The sequence below is a fragment of the Artemia franciscana genome, chromosome 11 (genome assembly GCF_032884065.1).
Source record: "Artemia franciscana chromosome 11, ASM3288406v1, whole genome shotgun sequence".
Taxonomy (NCBI): domain Eukaryota; kingdom Metazoa; phylum Arthropoda; class Branchiopoda; order Anostraca; family Artemiidae; genus Artemia; species Artemia franciscana.
The window spans coordinates 36833567-36860387 of record NC_088873.1 but is presented as its reverse complement, the minus strand read 5'-3'; the positions used below and the strand labels follow the sequence as shown (position 1 = coordinate 36860387).

The window sequence follows — 26821 nt, the reverse complement described above, 5'->3', positions numbered from 1 at the left end:
TAATATTTTTATAATGTCTATAATCTTTCTTTATAATATTTCTAATAACAGACAAGATAAGTGGCCACCCGGTAATCATCAAGGCTGTAACCCTTCGTCGGAAGCGACTTAAAAAAAAGAGAGTTTCGTAATACCCAGAAAATTCAATTTTTGTGATTTTAGGAAAATCTCGTGACTATATTGAGTCCTCAATGTAATCTTCAAATTCTAGCTATATTTCATATTTTTCTACGACAAAGTGAGGTGAACTAACAAATCACCTACCATTATGTCGAGTCGATTTATGCTTATCTTTTTTTTACCCGTATCCCTTTAAACAAAAAAACAGGGGTAAACTATTATTCTTATGAAAAACTCCATTAAAATTAGAACTTCCTAGTTAAAAATGGTGTAAAACCTTGTGCATACCAAGGCTGTATCCCTTTATTGGAAGCGACTCAATAAAAAAGATGATTTTTTAGAATGTTGTACATCTCCATGAGAGATCATTTTTGGGAATTTAGGAAAATCCCGTGACTAAAAATTGGATCGCCATATAATATTTTACTTTAATTTAAATTTTATGTTTTTCTACGACGATGTGTGGTGAACTCCCAAATTGCCTACCATTAGGTAGGCTACCATTAGACTTGCTTTGTGCTTGTGTTTTGTTTTTTACCCGTGTCACTAAAAAAAAAAAAAAAAATACTAGGGAAAATTATTACTAATTTGAAGAATTATATTAAAAATTATAACCTTCTAGTTAAAAATTGGTGTTAAACCTGGTGCACATCAAGGCTGTAACCCTTTACAGGAAGCAACTCAACAAAAAAATGATTTTTTATAGAATGTTGTACATACCCAGGAAACATTATTTTTGGAAATTTAGGAAAATCTCGTGACCCAGGAAACACCATATTTGGGAATTATATTGACTTGATTTATGCTTCTCTTGTTTTTTACCCGTGTCACTTTAAAAAGAAACAGGGGCAAATTAATACTCTTATTAAAATTCCACTAAAAATCAGTACCTCCTAGTTAAAAATTCGTGTTAAACCTGGTGTAAATCAAGGCTGTGAACCTTTATAGGAAGCGACTCAAAAAAAAAAAAATTAGAATGTTGTACATACCCAGGAAACACCATTTTTGGGAATTTAGGAAAATCTCTTGATTAAAAATTAGACCGCCATATAATCGGCCACTTTCATCTAAATTTCATGTTTTTTTTACGACGAGGTAAGGTGAACTCCCAAATTGCCTACCCTTATATTGACTTGAATAAAACTTCTAAACTTCCCTTGTTCTTACCCGTGTCACTTAAAAAAAAAAAAAGAAAAAAAAAAAGAAAAAAAAAAAAAAAAAAAAGGGGGGCAAATCAATATTCTTATTAAAATTCCATTTAAATTAGAACGTCCTAGTTACAAATTGGTGTTAAGCCTGATGCACATCATGGCTGTAACCCATTATAGGAAGCGTCTCAAGAAAAAAAAATATAATGTTGTGCATACCCAGGAAACGCCATTTCTGGAAATTTAGAAAAATCCCTTGACTAAAAATTAGACCACCATATAATCTTCCCCTTCCATCTAAATTTCATGCTTTTTACGAAGGGAGTGGGGTGAACTCCCAAATTGCCTACCATTATATTGACTTGATTTATGCTTTGCTTGTTTTTTGCCCGTGTCACTTTAGAAAAAAAAACAGGGGCGAATTAAAACACTTAGTAAAAATTCCACTAAAAATCAGAGCCTCCTAGTTAAAAATTGGTGTTAAACCTGGTGTAAATCAAGGCTGTAACCATTTATAGGAAGTGAATCAGCAAAAAAAGGGTTTTCTAGAAAATATTACACACGTAAAAAACACAACATTTTCGGGAATTTAGGAAAATGCCATGGCTTAAATATGCCGGGCCAAACCGTATTTTTATTGGAATAAAGTTATTAGTTGCTATAATAACTTTATTATAAAAATATTATAATAACTAAAAGTTATTAGTTACAAATAAAGAGAATCTCTATTTCATTCTTGTTCCAAATACGTACAATTTATTAAACTTGCAGGTATCGATCCAGTTTTAAGCGTCTCTTTCAGAGTGATCTTAACAAAATTCACAACTAAAAATACTGCTATATTGGACATGATTCTTACAAAAGTGAGTTTGGTTTTCGTTAATGTAGTTCAGGGGCACCAATTCACGAATTAACTAGGGGAAAAAAGAGAAAGCATGTCAATACAACTCTAGAAAAATTACAGAGAAAAAAATATTTTTTTCGTGAATCAGGCTAGGCTAGGATCACATTTCTGCGATAAACATTTTCCATGGAGGGGGAGGGAGAGAATTTATGCGGGGGAATTCGTCGGACTCTGTTCTTACGTCTAAAATTCACTCAACCTAGTGAAGCTCGGTCCCCTGTTACTGTTAAACTGCTTTGTTCCGAAAACTGGCGGATTCGTTCGAGTTTTGAAATAAAATGTAGGGTATTTTTTTTTATGTCTAATGGGTTTTACTGCGTATTTCATTTCCTTAGTTTACAATTATTACATATGAGTTGTAGACAGGGTATCAGAAGTATTATTGTAACAGCTCAAGACACACTCCATTTTGATTGGCAGATAATTAGTGTCACCAAAGAAGAAACAATCTACAACCCTATACTATGTGGTAATTCAATTGGTCTATTGTACAACAGTTTCACAAGCGAGTCGAATTACATCTTAAGTGTGAATTAAAAGGTACAGAAAGATAATCCAGCCCTCTTTTCAACAATTGATATCCGTTTTTACCCGTTATTTATTTGCTCTTTACCCGTTACATTTTTTATCCAGTAAATAGATCGCAAAACCTGATTAGGTTTTTCTTACGAAATTTAAGGCAGTAAAAAGAACGACAAGTGGTGAGTTACATCGCTTGAAAGCAAACTATCTCCTTCGACTCCAGTTTTATCCTTGTTGGATTTATTTTAACTTAGTATAATTTTCTTGATTTAGCCTAATTTATACAGTTTTCATTTTATTTTTTTAAGCCTCAGAGATAACAGTATTCAAGTATGTTTCTGAAGCGTGGATCGTCGAAATGACGGAAGAGGATTTGTTTGATCTTTTCCAGAGAAATCGTTCACGGGTTGTTTTGGGTGTTCGTCTGACTGGCCGTATTTCAAACAGTAAGCTGTACAAAAAAATGTAGTTCTTTCCCACTTTCTAGGGCTACAATGATAAAAAGGTTGAGATGGCTAGGACACGTTCTTCGGATGAAGCATGAATGATTGTCAAAGATCGTACTCTTCGGCCAACTATCTAGGGCTAAACAAAGAGCAGGTTATATGCCCTATTGGGATGGGATGAGGTCTTAAGGAAGGATTTAATGGAAATTGAACCTTTTTCGGGGGGTGTAAGTAGGGAGGCTTTGAATTGATCAGAGCGGAGGATGTGTGAGCATAGCTGTGCTAGCGTCTGGTGGCTTGGTGTTCAACTGAGTTGTTAATAGTAGTAGCAATAGTGGTAGTTTTTTAATTTGGATTTTTTTTTTAATTTTCGTCAGTGTCAGTGACGTTAATGTGGGCAGTATAGACAACTGATTGTTGGGAAACCGATAAAATTGGCCAGAGTTTGAATATATTTTGTATGTGTGTTTCCTTAATGCAAGTGAGCAGTATAGGCGAAACCTACAACATCATCTCAGTAGGCTGACAAAACTTGCCAGCTCATGGAAAATGAAGTCTTAATTTACAAGCAAAAGAAAATAAAGCAAAGCAAGTAACACCACATGCCATAAAAACACAAACAATAAGGGAAATCAAGACAAAATTATCGGGTCATCTCTTATAAAAACACACTCAAGGTAGGTCTTTAACCACAACCCTTAAAGAGAACCAAAAATTTACAGAAAGTGAAAATTTTGTCCAAAAAGACATAATGTATTTCTGGCTATCTTAGCTCACTCCAGAGAAAATTTTAACAATTCCCCTACCTAGCCTGCGTAGTGTAAGCTTCTAGAGCACTGGTGAAGGAAGAGGCCACCGATTTTCGAATGCAGTATTAGCTAAAAGCTGATAAAACGATTGATCGTTTTTTTCCACAACAACTCACAGAAGTAGATATCCTCGGAGCTATTTTTTGAAAACCCCAAGTAATGCTGCATGATTCTTTTCACCCCTTGCGAGAGGACAGATGTATTTCCAAACCATGAGACACGCCCTACCTTCCCAGTTAGGGTGTGAAAAAACAATGTCATGAAAAGTCCCATATTTTTCACATTTTGCTTTATGTTAATATGAAAATAAGACCGTCAATTGATCTCACTGAATGATACGGACTCATAGGCAACACCGTAATAGTAGGATCTAGTAGTAGAGGAAATTCTCTTTTGTCTGGAAATTTCTCGTACTTAGGATTTTATTTCTTAGAATTTGACCACAGCAAAAATATACTAAGCCATGACTAATTGTAGAAGAGCCAAGACAGACTGTCTGATTGAGTGAGAGGCAAATCTTGCATAGCCTCCTTATTAGGATTGTATATAAATGGTGTTAGTTCATTTGTTAATAGATAAGTCTATTTATCATCCGTCGAAGCGTCATTCCTAGGGCAGAAGAACTAAGGTAGATAGTCATAGAACTAATATAGGTGATAACTAAGGGTGGTTGTAAAAGTAATCTTTGCTAGCGTAACCATGAAAGGGCAGCGCAGCCCTATCAGTAGTTCATGAAAATCAACTTTTTTCTTGTAAAATTCATTATCTTTCCGGGTGTCCTAGCCATTCCTGCGTGATCCCTGAAAATTTAGTTGAGGAGTCTACAAAATCATCACACAGTACAGTAGACAAAGTCTTTGCATTATAGACACAGAGAGAGGTGGATATATGTCCAATCCGAAGATATTGATGACAGCGAAAACGTTAGTCTAAAAAAAAGAGAGCAGCACCATATGGCGTTTGATGTTTTTTCTGTTTGTTTTCAGAAACCTGAACCGGGCGTTATTGAACCCTAACACGTTTTAATGTCTTTCCTTACTTTTGTTTGAAAAAGGCACGTTTTATAATCTAATACTATTAGGTGCTTATTATAGAAGGCGAACTTGCCGCAACAACCAAGCAATGGCAGCTCTATCAGGAACTAAAAAATGTCTTTTCTTGCATATTTCTCTGTGTCAAATTCTTCAAAAGCTGTCCCGTGCATTCCTGCTTGATTCAAGTGAATGTAAATGAAAGATTGTGTGTGAAAAGTTTGAGTCTATTATAGCACAGCCGACAGTATCTATGCTTTACATACATAGACAAGGTGGATTTAAGTCCTATCCAAAGATTCTAGACAATCAATAAGGCTGGAAAATGGCGTCAGTCTAAAATAAGACTCCGACACCATCTAGTGTTTCGTGTTTTTCTGCTTGCTTTCACAAGATAAGATTGGGTACCTATTGAACATTAACACATTTTAATAGCTCTCTTTACTATCGTTTGAAAAGTGCTTTTTTTAATCTAATATAATCAGGCCCTTGTAGATGTAGTTTTAGCTAGCTTAGCTACGAGAGGGCAACTCAATCAGGAATTCAAAAAATCAGTGGTTTCTTCGCTAATTCTTTATATTTCCGGGACAAATTTATTTATTAGGAAGAGATATCACCTGCTAAAACAATGTTGTCGGAGCTAATATGCTCCAACTTTCAGATACATGCATTGGAAACTTGGCAATATTTTGTGGCTCAGGCACAAAACAACTTTTTGTCTGTCTAAATAAACATCATTGTCTGTCACAGATATTTTAACATATCATCACATTTTGCTATGTTGCCAGTATTAAAGAGTAAAATGTCATTGATTTATCCTGGTGAAAAATGATTTTTTTCCAGTTAAAATGTCAGTCTGATGTGACTTAATTTCATCAACATTTAGTATATTATCTAATTTTAGGCCTATTTCAAGTAAAAAAAAAAAAATTAAAAATAATAAACAAGAAACATTAAAATGCTGAGAATTATAAAAATATCCAACAAATCTCCAAGTTTCAAAGAGAGTGGACCCTAAATTCCCGAGATGAGAAAAATGCGGATAGGTAAATGATCAGTTGGTTCATAATAAAGTTGGTTGAATCCCTCAGACCCTATATCTGGTCCAGTGCTCCTTCTGACCTAGAATTTGGGGTACAGGTTCCTGATTTCAAATCCCAAAGATATTCAATATCGGATTTGATGCTTATTGATCCCAGTAGCCTAAGGAAAATAATCAATAAAATGGATGGCATGGAGAGACATATCCAGAATTTTTCCTGGGGGGAGTACAAAATTTTTGGGGGGTTACAAAAAACTTCAAAAACCGCATAACAAATTTTTTTTATATTCATTTTGTTACGTTTTTTTTTTGGGGGGGGGGGGAAGGGGGTTCAAACCCACTAACTGTCCCCCTGGATACGGCCTTGTTGATATGGTAGTATTTTCCTTATATAAGGTAGAGCAATCGTGTGTATGAATTTAGCGGACATGCTGAGTACCAAAACTAGGATATAAGGATCCCGCTGGTACGCTTTATTCTTTACCAGTCTTATCATGCCATCTATGCTACTTTCTTGATTTCCTGAGCGGTGAAATTTAAAATCGGTACCTCTGATTTCTTTCGGTTGCTTTTTTGGGGAAAAAATTAAGCGAGGTGCTACGCCGACTTTATATCAAAAGAGGTATGACCCGTGTATCGAAAAACAAACTTTAGTTTTACCGACCTAATTGAAGGAAAATCGGAGATTTACCTGGATTTCCCGCAAAAAAATAGGTATCTGGGACATCAAAATGTCGAGTCGCAAATCAAGGATTTTAGTCAAAGTTCATTGGAAAAATCAGACGCATTAAATTAAAATATAGGAAATTTTAGGATTAAGAACTGAAAATTTCCATCACATAACCAACTCTGGTTATGTGATAGAAACCATTTGCATCCAAATCTGGAAATATATATAGTGGAGATTTATATACGCTAAGGAGTTTCAATAAACATATTAATATACAATACATCTATGCATTCAAATAATAACTCAAATAATTAAATATAACACTTCCATGTGTCTATCATGCATATTTGAATCATATCACATTTTGTAATGTTGCCAGTACTAAAGAGTATAAGTGTTACTATAATATCTTAACTTAAAAATTTATATTTCCTAGTATTCTTTTGTTATGAATAGTTAGCAGATTTGTTCCTTACTATTCTATGTTTCTTATTCTGTGTATGCCTGCTTCTTTTTTCTTGTAATTAGTTAACAAATTTGTTCTTACTATTTTGTGTTTTTTTTTTATTTTGTGTATGACTGCTTTATTTTTATTCTGTTTGTTATGATTGTTAGAATATTTGTCCTTACTATTTTGTGTTTTTCTTTTTTCTTTGCTTTTGTGGCAAGGCTTTGGCTTACTGTGGTTTTGCTTTAATAAATAAACACATAATATTTCACACCTCATTCACAAGAGAGTTAAAAAATAGACATGAAGACAGTAAACCCATAATATTTCACACCTCATTCACAAGAGAGTTTGAAAAGAGACATGAAGGCAGAAAATGGTCTATAATAAATAGGTACTTACATATTATACCGATCACAGTCAGGAAGTGAAGTCAGGTTAATCATAATGAAATATACCAAAATATGATGAAAATATATGACTTCAGTAACAAAATTATTGAAACTACAACAGAGAATTATAGAAAGTAGGCCACCCATAACGCTTTCCCAAATCGGTACTTACGTATTATACCGACCACACTCGAGAAGTGAAGTTATACATAATGAAATATACCATAATGTGATGAAAATATAAGACTTCAATAACAAAATATGGAAACTACACCAGAGAATTATGGAAAGCAGGCCACGCAGAATGCATCATATTAAATACCTAGCCTAACTAACTCTATATATTAAATATTTAATTAAATTTACCGGCATAGTAGTTTATGTCACTCAGGGTAAGCTGATTATCTCCGAGTGCACACAGAGAGACCGGTTGCAACAGATCAAGAACAAAGCGGGGTCGGTACAATACGTAGTACCAATAAATTGTATATTAACCAATTACGCATTACCTACTGCACAGCAAGAATTAAGCAGTCGCAAGGGGTGAAATTAAAGAAATTACGAACCGTACTTTGTCAACTTTTACTTCGCGATCATGCAGCGAAAACTGATGAAAGGGTAACACATTTGTTTTTTTTTTGTTTTTTTCTTTTAAACAGATAAAATGACATTCAATGATATATTCAACAAACTGATGATGCGATTTTATCATCAGAATAGAAGTTAGAAGTATTACTGACATGAAAGGGCATATCTGCGAGTTGGATTGAAACAAATTACAAGTCTGTTATGTAGTTGATCCATTTTCAACTTGCCACCAGGGTACGAAAATAGAAAAATGACGTTACATGATGCAATCAAACAAAATGACGTTTAACGTTGCAATGATGTCATCAGAAGTGAATGCAAAAATATCAAAGAAATATGCAGAAATATGATGAATGCAGAAATATGACAAGACAAATTTCGCAATTTCGATTGGCCAAACTACATTATGCAGTTTCACGATTTTTCAATCGTAGAAAAATATGCAACATTAAAAGGCTTCAGATACAAAGGTGAACCTAACCTCGCTAAAAGAGGGGATACCAGAGTCTGCAGTTTAAAAGTTTGAGCTACTTCGTGTTCTTCAGTACTATTCACCTATTTCATTATATTTGTTCTTTATAATCCATAGCTCCAGTTTTTCTTGTCAATTTTTAGTACGCTCTAAATAAGTAATTTTGCTATCCGCACAATAAACATTAATCTAAAACTTAAAAGAAATATGATTCCATTTCAATCTGTAATTGTGGCGCTGGAAAATTCCAACTGAGAATTCTTAAAAAAGAATTCTAAGAGTATACCTGACAATTCTTATAATCTCTAGTTTAGTTCTTCATAAATGTTTCTGCGTGGTATGATTGATCATATTCAACTACAGAACCACCATTTGGGCTAATTTTGCTTAATTTTTCTTTCCTCGCAATCATCACTAGTTAAACTTCTTTTATCAACAATTTTATGCAACTAATGACAAGTTTCAAGTAAAATAAAAATCAACAGTGTTTTTTTCTTTAAGGAACAGTGGGCTTCCTAGTCGTTATTCGCAGTAAAGAGTAAATTTTACTATTCAAAATCTGTAGTTACAATGAGGAAATAATGAAACCTCCAGGTAGTCTAGAGTTTCGGGTCTGGTCAATGTCTAGGTTTGTGCATAAAAATATTTCAAAATGTTTTTGTCATTGAAATGGCTAGCGAACTAACGGCTGAGCCATTAATGGGTTAACTTGTAAGGCAATAGCCACTTAATCAGTGGCGTCAATGGGAGGAGGGCCTGTAGCTCCATATTTTTTTCCTCGCTCCTTAGGTTTCGAAGAGTATATTTCTCGGGGTATTATTGTTGAAAATGCCTTTTTTGGGGATTTTCTATTGGAAAAACTGAAATAACAACAAATTTATACCCTCCCCCCCTAAATTTTCTGAACTGAAGTCATAGCATCTAACGGCTAATAAGCATGGTTGCTAAATCAGTGTAGCATACATAGAATTGTCCACTATTTTACCACTATTGTACCTAAAATTTCAAGGTTATTTAAGTCGCGCTGGATTCGGAATCCCTTGTCTGAGAGGACGCGGGTCGAATCCCAGTGTACCCAATTCTTCAGTTTGGGACGGGGATCAGTGGCGTGACTCTGTAAGCTTAGCCAGAGTCGACCCAGCTCTAAATGGGTACCTGGAGAAATCTGGGGAAGGTAAACAGGAAGGGTGTGCGAAAGCACAGGATGGCTGGCCCCCAACCCCCCATTGCACTTCCTGGCTGAAGGGCCAAGAAACGGAGATCAGCACCGCCGGTACGGACTGTAAAGTCTAATGCCGTATCCTTTTTTTTTTTATTTAAGTCGTGTACATATAATTTCAAGGTTATTTAAGTCGTATTATTATACAACTTATCTTTAGGGTTTGAAGTGTGATAACTGTAAATATGGTTTATTTATGAGATTATAGCTACATGATTTTCTTATGCGATTATAATTATATTGATAGGATCGTATTTTTACAATGATAAATACAGTTCGTTTAGGGTCCAAATACAACAATTGTAAACTTTCAAGGGCTAAGTTGTTTCAAGGTTTTTGGTATTGATGTTTGATTATAGATTGGATGTAACGATTGGTAAAATGAGTTACATTTTCTATCACATACCTAGTAAAGAACGTTCAAAAATGTTCTTTAAAAAAAAGACCTAGTAAAGAAGATTCTACCAACCTAGTAAACCTAGTAAAGAAAATTCAAGTAAGTTCTTTTTAAGTAACTATTTTTAAGTAAATGTCAACAAAAACACTAGATTAAGTGGATTAAAACATAGAATAAAGATGGAAAAATTGATTAAAGACATCAAGTATATGATTAAAACCCTGATCTATATACGTACTTAAGATGGATTTGGGGAAAAGAGGGCAAGAGGGTACTAGTTGGCATCTAGTCCCTTAAAAGTGACGACTTTTGACTCTAAAAAGGGAATTGAAAATTTCAATTTCCAATCGAACGAGCCCCCTTTAAGGCTTATACGATCACCCCTCCCATGAAAACCTTATTTGTCCCCAGGGCATAGTTCACAACATTTGCCCCGGGTTCTGGGGGGTTGTCTAATAGAACAGAGCTCTCCGTGTTATCGAGACAGCAGTGATCACTTCAACCTAGAAAGGAACGTTCAAAAACGTTCTTTTAAAAAAAAGACCTAGTAAAGAACGTTCAAAAACGTTCTTTTAAAAAAGACCTAGTAAAGGACGTTCAAAAACGTTCTTTTAAAAAAAAGACCTAGTAAAGAAAATTCTACCAACCTAGTAAACCTAGTAAAGAAAATTCAAAAACGTTCTTTTAAAAATAACTGTTAAGTGAAGAAAAAATTACCGTTTGAAGCTGATTGAGGAGCAGTAACTATGATTTCGATTAATCTTAATGCCAAAAGTCTATTGCGAAAAAAAATTTGTCAACATTTCAAAAGATGAAATTCGAAAGCCTGAAAATGGTCAAAAATGGGGTCGAAATAAAAACTGCACCATTGGAAACGCCATGAACTTATAAGATTATTTTTAGGGTCGTGGATATCGTCATTATGATGCGTAATAGATCACCATTTAGTAATTTTACCATCTACTTGTTTTACCATTTATTTATGTTACTCTTTAGCTTGGCTAGAGTCAACTTATTTTATCATCTACATGTCTTGTCATCTAGTTTCCTACCATTCACTTATTTTACCATCTACGTATCTTACCATATTTGATTTTACCATTAAGTTATATTACCATCTGGTTACATACCATCTAGCTATCCATAAAAATGGTGAATGCCATCTTTTATTCAAAAAATTTTCCAATCATTTTCTTATTCTTCATTAGATAAAATAGCCTACGTCACACATCATCCTACGCCATAGTATATTGGAAAAAAAAATTCCTATGACGTCCTCTCCTCGTTCTGTAGAGTCTTTGATGTATTCAACAGCAAGAAAATTAGGAATCCAATTTGTGTCAGTATTTTTTCAAGCCTTAAACTTAGAGTGCTTCTCTCCACTGTTATATAAATTCTACTCGAAAAATTGTTTGAACTTGACTGTGCTGGGAATAATTTACTAGGAAAAGGTGCTTTATTATCCCCACAAATATATAATTGTCAATAATTTTTTAGCTTACTTTCAGCTGATTTTTTGCCTTTTTAAATTTGGTACCCGCTACTTCTATATGCTTCACAACTGTATATAAAGGTATCTCTCATTAAATATGTATTTCCAACTGTTCCAACTTCTTAAAGATAAATATGACTGTGTTGGTTTCCATAAAGCCAATTCAAAACGTCAGATTCAGATTCAGATTCACGTTTATGACCCTCTGCAGCCTTTTTTTCCATATTGATACTGGTTAATTAGTCCATGTTGTCTTTTGTTAGTTTGAATTTTTTTTTCTTCGCTGTTTATCGTTTTTGTTTTTGTTTATTTATAATACTCCGTACTTTGTGTTTTTTATACTTTTACGGGTAATAAAGTTCATTCATTCATTCATTCCACATTTACTGCCCTTGGTACTTTAATAGCATCTGCTCTACGGACACAAGAACACAAGGAAAAAAGCAGACTCTATACTCACCTTGAACATGACTGTACTGGGAATAAATGACTAGGAAAAGGTGCTTTATTATCCCCACAAACATATAATTGTCAATAGGTTTTTAGCTTACTTCAGCTGATTTTTGAATTTTTTAAATTTGGTACCCGCTACTTCTAAATGCTTCACAACTGTATATGAAGGTATATTTCATTAAATCTGCATTTCCAACTGTTCCAACTTTTTAAAGATACATATGATTGCGCTGCTTTACATAAAGCCAACTCAAAAAGTCAAATTCCACTTTTACCCCCCTTGGTACTTTAATAGCATCTGCTCTACGGACACAAGAACACAAGGAAAAAAGCAGACTCTATACTCACCTACCGGCAGTGAACTGGGATCCGTTTGCTGCACCAAAGGTTGACATAGCTACTGCTAGAGGTATGAGAAACGCCACTGGTCCCAGCACACGAAAACCCCAGTCCTAAAGCAAAAACACATAGTATGGGGGAGGATGCAAACTGAACATGCAACATAAAGAGGGGAAAGCGTGCTGCAGAGGGAAGAACATGCAGGTTGACTTTGTAATTTTCTTAAAACTATGGCAAAAGAAAATAGGGTAAACTTGGAAATAAATTTCTATGCTATCATAGAAAGTGCTTAGAACAAATCTTTCAGGAATGAATTTACAGCCTAAAATATACTCTAGAGAAGTGCACCTATAAACTTTCGTTATTTAAGGGTCCTGGGAAACTACATAGAACGACAAGGGTATACCTTCAAAATTTTAAAAGAAGTTTTGATTTTTAGCTTTTTTCAGAAAAAAGTGAATTTGACTTTTTTTTTCCCTCTTTCTCTTTGGCTCTAGGTTTGAAATACATTATTCCTATGATTTCAGTAAGACTGAATAATCAAGGTTATTTTTTACAAGTTGAAGAAACAGTTTTTCAAACTTTCAAGATATTTTGGATATTTAAGATATAAAGACTGTCACCAAATTGTAATTAAATCAAATTCATAACTTCACTGGATAAGAAAGATGGAGAGAATATTAGGTGCCAACGCGTGGTCACCCTAGAAAACTGAAAGTGCAATTTCGAACAAAATTACTATCTAAAAATTTTGATCTGATGTATTTGAGGAAAAGAGAGGGGTCGGGGGGGAGGTAGATGCCCTCCGATCCATTTTGACTCTTAAGAAAGGAACTATAAATTTCAATTTCCAATCAAAAGAGCCCTCTATAACCAATCCTTCCATAAAATCCTTCTTTGCCCCCATGGCATAACTTACAACACTTGCCTCCCGGCTCTGGGGGATTGTGTCAACCCCAGATTTCTTGTAATCTGATATTTGAAGTATTTAAAAAAAAATACCAATCTCAAAATTTGTATCAGATGTATTCGGGGAAAAAAGGCATGAGGAGGGGAGCTGGTTGCCCTCTGATCTCTTTGGCTCTTAAAAAGTGAACTATAACTTACAATTACAAATCAAATGAGCTCCCTCTGAAGTTTATATGAGCCCCCCTTTTTTATGAACCACATATGCCCCCAGGGCATGACTTAAAACGCCTTCCCCCGAGCTCTGGGCGTTGTGTTGACTTTGGAGTCTTTGGTATCTGATCTTTGAGCTTTTTTTTTACCAAAATGGCTATCTCAAAAATTTTATCAGCCGCATTTGGGAAAAAGAACGTGTAGGAGTGGCTAGTTGCCCCCCCCCCACGTGGATCACTTTTGAATCTTAAAAAGGGCACTAGGACCTTCAATTTTCAATCGAATGAGCCCCCTCGAGTTTATATGACCACCCTTTCCATGTGAAGTGCCTCTGGAAAAAATCATAAATAATAAAAAACTGGAGCATTATGGCCTTTACTATAAGCAACGCCATTGCATTGCCTTTGTCATTTTAAATGTTTCTTTATGAGATTTTAGTTACGGAAATTTTATATATTTTATAAATTTATTATTTTACTTAATTACACTTATTTATTAATATCTGTTTTTCTAATAGGTTGTAGCATATTATTTTTTTAAATATGCTATCCATGTAACTTGTTTACAGCGTGTTTTAGATAAAATTCCTAAATGAAAAACACCAATAACTAAATTGTTTATTCAAAGAATAAACCGTTGCTGGGTACGACTGAACTGTTAAAATTTAAGTCAAACTTTTAAATTTAAGACAATTTGAGATAAAAGATTTCAGTTCCAATTTCTTAAACTAAAACTTCCTTTTTTCCAGTAAACTTAAAATTAGTGAACCTCAACAATGGCTTGTCTAGGTCAAGGGTAAATCCAGTATTTTTGGAATGGGGGAGGGTGAACTGCAAGAGAATGATGACTCCCTCTTCTTTTACTCAAGGAATTTGTATAAACCTAAGAAACAATTGATATCAAGCACAAGGCTAGGGGGAAGGTATCCCTCCTCAAGTACAGATCCAACACCGTTTTCGGCAAATTCTGATTTAAATCTGTTTTACAGTTTCTTCACTAATAATGTTTAAATCTATATCAATCTGTCAGAAGCCCTAAGTTATACATTAAAAATTAAAGTAAACTTTTAATATAAAAGTTTGTATTAATTAAAATTAATTACAATCAAACAAGATTTTAATATAAAAAAGAGTTCCTGTAACCACAAAGTTATCCCCCACCAAAAGGTTAAATATTTTAAGGAAGGAGATAGCATCTTTTACAAGCTCCGCTTTTGTAAAAAATTAGGGAAATTGAAGAATATAAGAAATAGAAGAGAAAGTGTAATAATGATGTGATTTTCAAAGAAACTGTTGCTAGCAAAGAAGTGAGGTAGAAATTTCGAACATGAAAAAATTCCTCTGAGAAGGGTTTCTTCTATATAACAAAAAGGAATATAATACATTATATTCCATATTACATTACATATTATATTATATTATATTACATTACATTATATTACATATAATACATTACCCCCCTTATATCCCTGGCCATGGAGCCTTTCGAGGGGGAATAAGTGTATTGTAATTCCATTTTGAATTGTATTTGTATTGTATTGTATTGAATAATAATAAACTCCTTCTTCTGCAAAGTTATTTGCTGTTCCATGGCCAGGTACTCTTATACTGTAAAACATACGCAGTAATACGCATGATCAAGATGCAAAAATATTGAAGCATAAACACTACGAAAATATAACACCACTGTATCAGAACTATTTCTTTAGAATTCCCATTAATTCCTCAGACGGGGGAAAACAAGAACTGCCACACAATTAATAGAAACAGGAATCCCAGCGATGTAATTAAGAGCGACGCAATTGTAAACCACTTAATTACTGCTGTTTATATCGTTGTCATTTGGAAAGCTGTCATGTTTTCTCTTTGGATGCTTTCTTAAAATCTAAGAGAACTAATAGGCAACAAAGTTATAATGAGATATTTACTCCATAGAGGTTTCTTTCCCAGGATTAGTGGTGAAGGTTGAGGGAGGGTCTAGGGACCAAATCTGTCGAAAGTATTTCTTCAATAAAATACAGATGGCAGTTCTGTAGAGTTTTTTTTATAGAAAATTTCAATTGTAGTAATTTTTTTTGAATTCAAAAAATATAGAAGGCAATCCTAAGAAGATTACATAAAAAAAAACTAGTTTTTTTTAACTGAAAGTAAGGAGCGACATTAAAACTTAAAACGAACAGAAATTACTCCGTATATGAAATGGGTTGTCCCCTCCGCAATCCCTCGCTCTTTACGCTAAAGCTTTTAATTGTATTAAAAAGCAGAATTGTGGCAAAGAGTCAAACTTTAGCGTAAAGAGCGAGGGATTGCGGAGGGGACAACCCATTTCATATACGGAGTAATTTCTGTTCGTTTTAAGTTTTAATGTCGCTCCTTACTTTCAGTTAAAAAAAAACTAGTTTTTTTTTATGTAATTTCTGAACGTTTTTGAATTAATGCATGTTTGATTTTGGCTCTCCACACATAAATTATTAAAATGAAATTTGCATATTAATTCCTTTTTTGGCTAAATGGCTTTCTCTTAGTTTTGATCAGACGATTTTGAGAAAAAAGGGATGGGAAAGGAGGCCTAGTTGCCATGCAATTTTTCGGTTACATAAAAAGGCAACTATAAATTTTTATTTTTAACGAATTTTTCTATTAGTAAAAAATATACGTAACTTAAGAATTATCTTACGTAACAAACTTTTATATTCTTTAATTTTTATTATGTATATGAGAGGGTTTGTACCCTCGTTAATACCTCGTTCTTTACACTAAATCGCAAGTTTTGTCCCAATTCTTTAAGAATGACCCCTGAATCAGAAAGGCCGTAGAATGAATAGTTGAAATTACTAAAAATACTATAGCATAAAGAGCGAGGTATTTATCTCCTCCTAAATACCTCGCTCTTTATGCTAAAGTATTTTTAGAACCCCTCACATGCGTAATAATCTCTGTTCGTTTTAAGTTTCAATGCTACTCTTTACTTTCAATTGAAAAAAAAATTTTCCATGTTTATTTTTTCATTGTTTTTTTATAGTAATTTTAGAAAATCCTGCGCCCTTTTCATTGAATTTCTGTTCCCCCATGACACATTTCTCCATGGAAAGATCCTCCCACATAGCCCCCTCCCCTCAACCCCACCCCCAAAACCAAAAAAAATCCCCTGAAACCGACTGTACACTTCCCAATAACCATTATTATATGTAAACACTGGTCGAAGTTTGTAAGTTGCAGCCCCACCCCCAGGGACTTTGGGGGAGTAAGTCATTCCCAAAGACAGAGTTATTATGGTTTTTGACTATGCGGAACAAAATGGCTATCTCAAAATTTTGATCTGTTGACTTTGGAGAAAAAATGAGCGTGGGAGGGGGCCTAGGTGCCCTCCAATTTTTTTGGTCACTTAAAAAGGGCACTAGAACTTTTCATTTCCGTTAGAATGAGCCCTCTTGCGACATTCTAGGACCACTTGGTCGATACGATGACCCCTGGGAAAAAAAAACAAAAAAAAAACAAACAAATAAACACGCACCCGTGATTTGTCTTCTGGCAAAAAATTCAAAATTCCACATTTTTGTAGATAGGAGCTTGAAACTTCTACAGTAGGGTTCTCTGATACGCTGAATCTGATGGTGTCATTTTCGTTAAGATCCTACGACTTTTAGGGAGCGTTTCCCCCTATTTTCCTAAATAAGGCAAATTTTCTCAGGCTCATAACTTTTGATGGGTAAGACTAAACTTAATGAAACTTATATATTTAAAATCAGCATTAAAATGCGATTCTTTTTATGTAGCTATTGATATCAAAATTCAATTTTTTAGAGTTTTGGTTACTATTGAGCCGGATCGCTCCTTACTACAGTTCGTTACCACGAACTGTTTGAAACAAAGCTCATTACATATTTTTCTAGAAAGTATTTGAAGAAAGTATTGAAATCAAATATATGTGACTTTTGTACCACCTTCTCTATATTTTCGAAATAAACTGTTCCTAATCGTATCTTTTCAAAATAATCTAAAGTGCAGCTAACACTTGTAGATTTTTTGAAAAACAATTTTGATTCTTATGTTGTGATTTTATTTTTTTGGAAACAATATGCTTTTAAAATCAAGACCACAATGAGAAAATTCTTCCTTGCAAAAAAGTAAAGAAAAATAAACCTTTATTTTCAGTTTTTTGTTTTGTTTTATAAAAAACTTTCAAATTTTAAGTTTTTAAACTTTAAGTTTAACTTTAAGTTAAGCTTTTAAGTTTTAGTGATTTTGTCCTCCGTCCTTTATTTCAGTTATGGTCAGAACCTTAGGGAAACTGTATACCTTATTTGCATAATTTAAATCAAATTGTATCCTTGTATAGCTGATTAACGCTACGTTGACAAAGGCGATGCAGAGACAATCTAACTGTCTATATACAATTAGCTCACGCATCCAAAGCGTGAAATCAGCGGTATTTCAAAGATTGTTTGTGTCTTTGAGTGATTAAACAAAAAAAGCAAGTTTTTTCAACTGAGAGTAAGGATCAACATTAAAGAACAGAAATTATTACGATATAGGGAAGATATCCCCTCCACAGTACCTCATTCTTTGCGCTATAGTTATTTAGAATGATCAAACAGCTATTTTATTGTATTTTATTTATGTTCAAAATAGCACTTTTTTTAATAAAGGATTGGGATACAAAATCATACTTTAGCGAAAAGAGCGAAGTTTTTAAGAGGGAACATCCCCCACATCCGACTACTGAAAATTCCCCAGAGAAAATTCGCCTCCCAAAAAGGTATGTTTTTTTCCCAATAACAAATGATATGTGTAAGTAATATGCAATAGACTTTTATTTTTTGAATTAAATGAAATTTTTTTTTTTTTACTGAAAGTAAGGAACGACACTAAAACTTAAAACTAACAGAAATTGTTTTGTATACGAAAGGTACTTTTCCCTCGTCAACGCCTCGCTCTTTACTCTAAAGTTTGACTCTTTGTCACAACTCTACTTTTTAAAACAATAAAAACTTTAGTGAAAGGATGCGTTGAGGAGGGAACAACCCGCTTTCATATACGGAAATATTCCTGTCCGTTTTAAGTTTTAATGCAGCTTCTTACTTTCAGTTAAAAAAAACTTGTCTTTTGTTTTGTAATTGCTGAACGTTTTTCAACTAATGCAGGTTCGAATCACCGTACATTAAAACTTAAAACCAAATTTGCAAGTTGATTTTGGAAGATTTATTCTTTATAGGAAGGGTTGCAATAAGTAATAAGATCCATGGCCAGGTACTCTTATACTGTAAAACATACGCAGTAATACGCATGATCAAGATGGAAAAACATTGAAGCACAAACACTATGTAAATAAAACGCCACTGTATCAAAACTATTTCTTTAGAATTCCCATTAATTCCTCAGATGGGGAAAACAAGAACAGCCACACAATTAACAGAAACAGGAATCCCAGCGATGTAATTAAGAGCGACGCAATTGCAAACCACTTGATTACTGCTGCTTATATCGTTGTCATTCGGAAAGCTTTCATGTTTTCTCTTTGGGTACTTTCTTAAGATCTAAGAGAACTAATAGGCAACAAAGTTATAATGAGAAATTTACTCCATAGAGGTTTCTTTCCCAGGATTAGTGGTGAAGGTTGAGGGAGGGTCTAGGGACCAAATCTGTCGAAAGTATTTCTTCAATAAAATACAGATGGCAGTTTTGTAGACTTTTTTTTATAGAAAATTTCAATTGTATTATTTTTTTTTAATTGTAAAAATATAGAAGGCACTCCTATTTTTCATGTACTCCCCATGATATTCTACTAATTAATTTTTATATGAGATCCCAAGACTTACATTGTCTCGGCTGTTTGGACTGTTCTTGATATTTTTTTTAACCATTATTTAAGATTAATTAATATTTTTTCTTCATTTTCAAGTTAACAAGTCTTATTTAAAATAAATAAAGAAATATTAGACTTAGAAATCTAACACTTGAGTTTGAATGGGACGTTCAAAATGGAAAATATAAATTATTGTAAATATAAATTTGCTCTTCACACGTGGTATTGCACACGTGTTAAGAAGAAACAAAGCTCATTACATATTTTTCTAGAAAGTATTTGAAGAAAGTATTGAAATCAAATATATGTGAATTTTGTACCACCTTCTTTATATTTTCGAAATAAACTACTCCTAATCGCATCATTTCAAAATAATCTAAAGTGCGGCCTGTACTTTTGGATTTTTTTAAAAACAATTTTGATTCTAATGTTGTGCTTTTATTTTTTGAAAACAATAGACTTATAAATTCAAGACCACAATGAGAAAATTCTTCCTTGCAAAAAAGTAAAGAAAAATAAACCGTTTTTATTTTCAGTTTTTGGTAAGTGATTTTGTCCTCCGTCCTTTATTTCAGTTATGGTCAGAACCTCGGGAAAATTGTGTACCTTATTTACATAAATTTACGTCAAATTGCATCCTTGCATAGCTGATTAACGCTACTTTGACAAAGGCGATGCAGACACAATCTAACTGTCTATATACAATTAGCTCACGCATCCAAAGCGTGGAATCAGCGGTATTTCAAAGAATTGTTTGTGTCAGAGTGACTAAACAAAAAAAGCAAGTTTTTTTCAACTGAGAGTGAGGATCAAAATTAAAGAACAGAAATTATTACGATATGGGGAAGATATCCCCTCCATAGTACCTTATTCTTTGCGCTAACGTTATTTAGAACGATCAAAAAGCTATTTCAATGTATTTTATTTATGTTCAAAATAGCACTTTTTGTTAATAAAGGATTGGGATACAAAATCATACTTTAGCGAAAAGAGCGAAGTTTTTAAGAGGGAACATCCCCCACATCCCACTAGTGAAAATTCCCCAGAGAAAATTCGCCTCCCAAAAAGATATGTTTTCTTCCCAATAACAAATGATATGTGTAAGTAATATAAATTAACTAAATTTCTTTTTTAATTAAATGACCTCGCTCTTTACTCTAAAGTTTGACTCTTTGTCACAACTCTACTTTTTAAAACATTAAAAACTTTAGTGTAAAGGATGCGTTGAGGAGGGAACAACGCGCTTTCAAATACGGAAATATTCCTGTCCGTTTTAAGTTTTAATGCAGCTCCTTACTTTCAGTTAAAAAAAACTTGTCTTTTGTTTTTAATTGCTGAATGTTTTTCAACTAATACAGGCTCGAATCACCGTACATTAAAACTTAAAACCAAATTTGCAAGTTGATTTTGAAGATTTATTCTTTATATGAAGGGTTGTCCCCTCCTCATTACCTTACTCTTTATGATAAAGCTTTTAGCATTTTTAAAAAAGCTTCATATTCTAATTAAAAAGCCCTCATTTTTCAGTAAATGCTCTTAAAAAATTGGCACAAACAGTGAAACTTTAGCCTAAAAATCAAGGTATTAAGTAGGGGAACACCTTTCATATATGGAGCGGCAGCCCCCCCCCCCCACACACAGAAATATCCTTTGACGAAATTTTATCCAATGTAAAGTAAGCGTTCCCCCCGTCAAATTATCTCCAGACAGCACCATCCTCGCAGAGAATCCCGCCTCCCTGTAAAATTGCTTGCGGATGATTCAGTCTGAAAAATTCTCCTCAGCATTTTTTAATTTAAATGGGACTTTAATGTCTAAATGGTTTCTGGATCACTTCAGAAATCCCCCCTTGCATCAAAATCATTTTCCAGAAATCAAAACACGCGGAAAATTGCCCCCAGATAATTTCAGCAGAACATCTTCATATGAAAAATTGGTAAAAACCATAATACTTCCGGGCCGGCACTGATGTTTTCAATAATTTAGTATTTGTTATTGAAATATTTATAATATTCAATGCTACTACTAGTACTGCTAACAACTCATCGCAGCACCAAACCGCCTGAGGCCATTGACAAATTTAGGCTACGTATTTGCACATTAGAGAGGGTAGGGGTAGAGTATAGCGGGTTTGCATGCACAGTGTGTTAGGTACAACTATTCTACATATTATGACGTAAGAATTGTTTTAAGACTTAAATTGTCCAAACCCCTTATGTGCAAATATATAGCCCAAATAATATATTTCCCATCTATTATGTCACTAGTTTTTGTCTTGTCTCGTGATAAGCTGAAAGAAACTAACAAAGACACCGGTTTGTTCTCAAGTTTTACACAGCGTAAACTCGAGTGAGTGGCACATAATACACAAGTACCAAAATCCCTTCCCCTTACTGAAAAACAACTCAAATAAAATTCGCAAACTTGGAAGGTTTTATTTTCCACAGGGGGTGTTTTCTAGGGGTCATTTTCCGTGGGGGTGGGTTTTTTTTATCGGGGGAGGGGGTAAATACCTAGAACCGTGAGAAGGATACCCCTTCCACAATACCTTCAAGCTAACGTTATTTAGACTTTTCAAAAACTTCTTGTTCTAATTTAACTAACCTTGTGTCCCATATGTTGGTCGTAAAGGATTGGGATACTTGATCGATTGTCATAATTGTCATAATCATAATTGATTGGATTGTCATAATTTAGCATGAGCGTTCCCCACATCCCACCACTGAAAATTCCCCCAGAGAAAAGTTACCTCCCCAAAAAATGTTTGTATATTTCCCAACAGCAAATGCTATATGTAAGCAATAGGCAATGGGCTTTTCTTTTTTGAATTAAATAAAAAAAAGGCAAGTTTTTTACCCGAAAGTAAGGAACAACACTGAAAGTTAAAGGAGTTTTTTCTCTTCAACGCCTCGCTCTTTACACTATAGTTTGACTCCTTGTCACAACTCTACTTTTAAAACAATGACAACTTTTGCGTAAAGAGCGAGGCGTTGAGGAGGGGACATCCCCTTTTATATACAGAATAATTTCTGTTCGTTTTAAGTTTTAATGTCGCTCCTTACTTCCAGTAAAAAAACTTATTTTTTTATTTAATGTCTGACCGTTTTTCAACTAATGCAGTTCAAATTTGGCTCACCGTATATGAAAAATTAAAACAAAATTTACATTTTAATACTGGGAGATCTATTCCGCATATGAAGGGTTCCCCCCTCCTTATTAATTTGTTCTTTACGTTAAAGCCGTTAGCACTTTTAAAAAAGCTTCCTATTCTAATTAAATGGCCCTTCTGTTTCAGTAAACACTCTAAAAAACTGTTCCATCCATCTTCTGCCTTGTCAAATTTTAAACTCTCTAGTTTAGTATTCAACTGCTCCTGACAAGTATTCAACTGTTCCTAAAAACCCTCTCCCAATCTTCTAGGACCGTTATTTCAATACGATTTACCCTGAGAAAAATATAACAACAAAACACAAATAAACACACACCCGTGGTCTATCTTTTAAAAAAAAAGCCGAAATTCCACGTTTTCACAGATAGGAGCTTGAAACTTTTACAGTAGGGTTCTCTTGTACGCTGAATCTGACCATGTGATTTTCATTAAAATTCCCTGAATTTTTAGGGAGTATTCCCCCTCTATTTCACAAATCAGTTAAATTTTGTCAGGCCCGTAACTTTCGATGGGTAACACTAAACTTTTGAATCTTATATATCTTAAATCACATGGGCAATTCGCATGGAAAAATAGTTTGCGACATATTTATTTTCACTACAAACAAGAATTTAGCTACTGCCTCCTTTCCTAACTTTAAAAAATCTAAAGCTCACTACGTAAAGAGTGGGGCGTTCAGGAGGAAAATCCCCTTTCATATACGGAGTAATTTCTGTTTGTTTTAAGTTTTAATGTTGCTCCTTACTTTCATTTAAAAAAACTTGTTTTTTCATTTAATTTCTGGACGTTTTTGAATTAATGCATGTTTTGATCTTGGCTCTCCGCACATAAATAATTATAACGAAATTTGCATATTAATTTTTTTTGGCTAAATGGCTTTCTCATAGTTTTAATCGGAAGATTTTGAGAAAAAAGGAGCGAGGGAGGAGGCCTAGTTGCCCTCCAATTTTTTGATTACTTAAAAAGGCAACTAGAACTTTTAATTTTTTACATCCGTTTTCATTAGTAAAAAATATACGTAACTTACGTAACGAATTTCTATGTTCGTATAATTTTATTGCGAATATGAAGGGGTTCACCCTTTGTCGATAACTCGCTCTTTACACTAAAGCTTAAATTGTGTCGCAATTCCTTAAGAATGACCTCTAAATCACAAAGGCCGTAGAATAAATAGTTGAAATTGCTAAAAACAGTTTAGCGTAAAGTGAGGTATTAGCAGGAGGTAAACCCCTCATATGCGTAATAGTTTTTGTTCGTTTTAAGTTTTAACGCTGCTCATTACTTTCAGTAGAAAAGAAAATTTCATATTTAATTTTTCATTGTTTTTTTTTTCAAATAATTCTAGAAAATCCTGCGCCCCCTTCATTGAAATTCTCTTCCCCCATAAGAAGTTCCTGCATGGAAATATCCTGCCACGTACCCTCCTCTCAACTATCCCCCTGATAAACTAAAAAAATCCCCTTGAAAACGTCTGTACATTTCCTAGTAACCATTACTATTTGTAAACACAGTTCAAAGTTTGTAACTTGCAGCCCCTCCCACGGGGACTGCGGGGGAGGAAGGCGTCCCCAAAGACATAGTTATTAAGTTATTCGACTATGCTGAATAAAATGGCTATCTCAGAATTTTGATTTGGTAACTTTTGGGGAAAATGAGCGTGGGAGGGGGCCTAGGTGCCCTCCAATTTTTTTGGTTACTTAAAAGGGCACTAGAACTTACAATTTCCGGTATAATGAGCCCTTTCACAACATTCTAGGACCCCTGAGTAAATACGATCACCCCTGGAAAAAAAAAAAAAAAACACAAAATGAACACGCATCTGTGATCTGTCTTCTGGCAAAAAATGCGAAATTCCACATTTTTGTAGATAGGAGCTTGAAATTTCTACAACAAGGTTCTCTGATACGCTGAATCTGATGGTGGGATTTTCGTTAAGATTGTATGACTTATAGGGGGTGTTTTCCCTATTTTCTAAAATGGGGCAAATTTTCTCTGGCTCGTAACTTTTGATGGGTAAGACTAATCTTGATGAAACTTATATATTTAAAACTAGCATTAAAATGCGATTGTTCTGATGTATTTATTGGTATCAATTTTTTAGAGATTCGGTTATTATTGAGCCGGGTCGCTCCTTACTACAGTTCGGTACCACGAACTGTTTGATTACGTTCAGGTGTCTACTGGTACAGAAATTTTAGCCACTGCGCGTGTGGGCAGTTCTAGCAGATAACAAGCTCGGCGTAATCGATGAAATCAGGTTCCAATCCGGGTTTTTAGCTTGTTGAAAAAATATGCTCTGACTATAACTGATATCAGCGTTCTTTATCATATTGGATGGAGTAAAAATTATTTTTCACCTGCTATTTAAAAAGTGCCTGCCCCTGGATTACCCCTTGAGGTTGAGCAAAATCATCATAAAGTATTTGTTAATAATTTCCACTTTATAGGCTTGTCCAACAGTTATTATTCGCACTGTAGAAACTGAAGACACAGAATTAATATTATTTCTACAAAATTACGTAAATCGAAAGGCGACCATCTTATGACTGCCCAATTTAGCTCAAATTGTTCTCGAAGAGGTTCGACTTTTATTTCTACTGTTTTCTTTACTTGTTCCACTTGAAAAAACGTGACCACAATTTTGGAGCATGTGAATATAAATCTGGATATATACTCTCTAGGATCCTCGCCAGTATAGAAAAAGATCTTCAAATATTTGTAAATCTTCACATCTTAACATTCTTTCCAATAAAAAAAAAACTGATATCTTCTCAGAGTTCTAGTTTTCGTAAATAAGGAAAATTGATGTCTTTTAACACTTGAAAATACTCTAGAAAGTGTTTATCTTTGGTGCACATACGTTAAAATATATGAGAGCCTGGGGCATATGCAGAATTTTTTTCGGAAAATTTAGTTTTCAGGGGGGGGGGGAGGTGCCAACATTTTGTTTTTAAACACATCCAAAAATTACTTGTATGCTTTTTTATTATATTTTCACGAATCGAACAGAAATTCTCGTGGGGTTGGATCAAACCCGGTACCCACCCCCCTGTATTGGTAAAATCTTGATGAGAGCAGTCCTACGTTCTTGTTGTCTGTTAAAAAGGAGAGTAAAGCTAAGAGTTTGGGAATGGAGGCAATGACCTTAGTGGCCTGAGCCCTGACTCAATTTGGTTATTCCACTAATAGCATAAGAATTTAGGAGTAGGGAGATATATATATATATAAATATTTTAACATTAAGTATTGAGTGTGTTGTCCTAGGCATGATGGCAGCCGGGAAATTTCCCAGAGGAAGTAGTTCTACCAAGGATTCTATTTACCAAGACTTAAGCAGGAATATTTTTTCGTTTTCCTATATTTACAGAATTTTAATTTCTTCTTGTTTTCCAGTAGGGCTACTTCCCCTCTAAAAAAAAACTTAGCAGACTTACAACAGCATCTATCTGAGGGTAAATCACTAAAGAATACAATTAAAGGATTCTGTGTCTCTTAAAAGACTAAGGATCCCACAAAGAATTCCCTAATTACCCATTTGAATCCGTGGCTGAAGAACACATTATATTCGTCCACAGTTTTCAAGAAGTAAAAGCAGTGTTTTTTTGTTGTTTTTTGTTGACAGAAAAATTAAGAAATAAAGAATTACAACAGCAACTGCAGGACTTACAACAGCAACTTACAACAAATTAAAGAACTTACAACAGCAACTGCCGGAGAGTTGATCATTTCAATGGGGGATAACACAGCCAAATATGCAACATTAACAAGAATATAACAACCTGTTACAAGTGGAAGACCAATTATAATGGCTCTTGGAAGGTTCCTGAAATAATAAATGATGAACTTAAATCAAACATATAGTGGAATTACAAAAAAGACAGCAGACATACTCAAAAAGAGCGTGATCTCAAAACAATTCTAACAGGATCGACGCAGAGACCTTAGTAGTCAAGAAGCGTCGTTAATCTGATACAATACAATTCTAACAGGATAAGGTTGTATAGAGTCTACAAAAAACAAATAGAAATAAATGAGACTGTTACTAGATCCTGAGTTTTTTTTACAACTTCAGCGATTTTTGAGAACAAACTTCACACAAACAAGTTTTTGATTGACACCTTTGTAAGAATGTAATTTCGCAAAAACAAAACTATTAATGTATTTTGAATCTTTTCCAATATTATAGCTCTCATTGCATATTAGCTCTCTATAGTCTTTGTAAATTACAATTTTCTG

At 34.1% G+C, this 26821-nt stretch overlaps 2 protein-coding genes across 12 annotated transcripts in view; one reads left to right on the top strand and one right to left on the bottom strand.

The window, feature by feature from the left end:
• The window catches only part of LOC136033171 (GRB10-interacting GYF protein 2-like), a 461255-nt gene that overhangs the window by 213400 nt on the left and 221034 nt on the right, over positions 1 to 26821 (top strand). The gene's annotated exons all lie outside the window — the stretch shown is intronic.
• LOC136033177 (b(0,+)-type amino acid transporter 1-like) overlaps positions 1 to 26821 on the bottom strand; it is a 48864-nt gene that overhangs the window by 19777 nt on the left and 2266 nt on the right. The window contains exon 2 of the mRNA XM_065713871.1: positions 26285 to 26408. Within this exon, the coding sequence (XP_065569943.1) occupies positions 26285 to 26311 (27 nt within the window). The 5' untranslated portion in view covers positions 26312 to 26408. The remainder of the gene's footprint in view (positions 1 to 26284; positions 26409 to 26821) is intronic.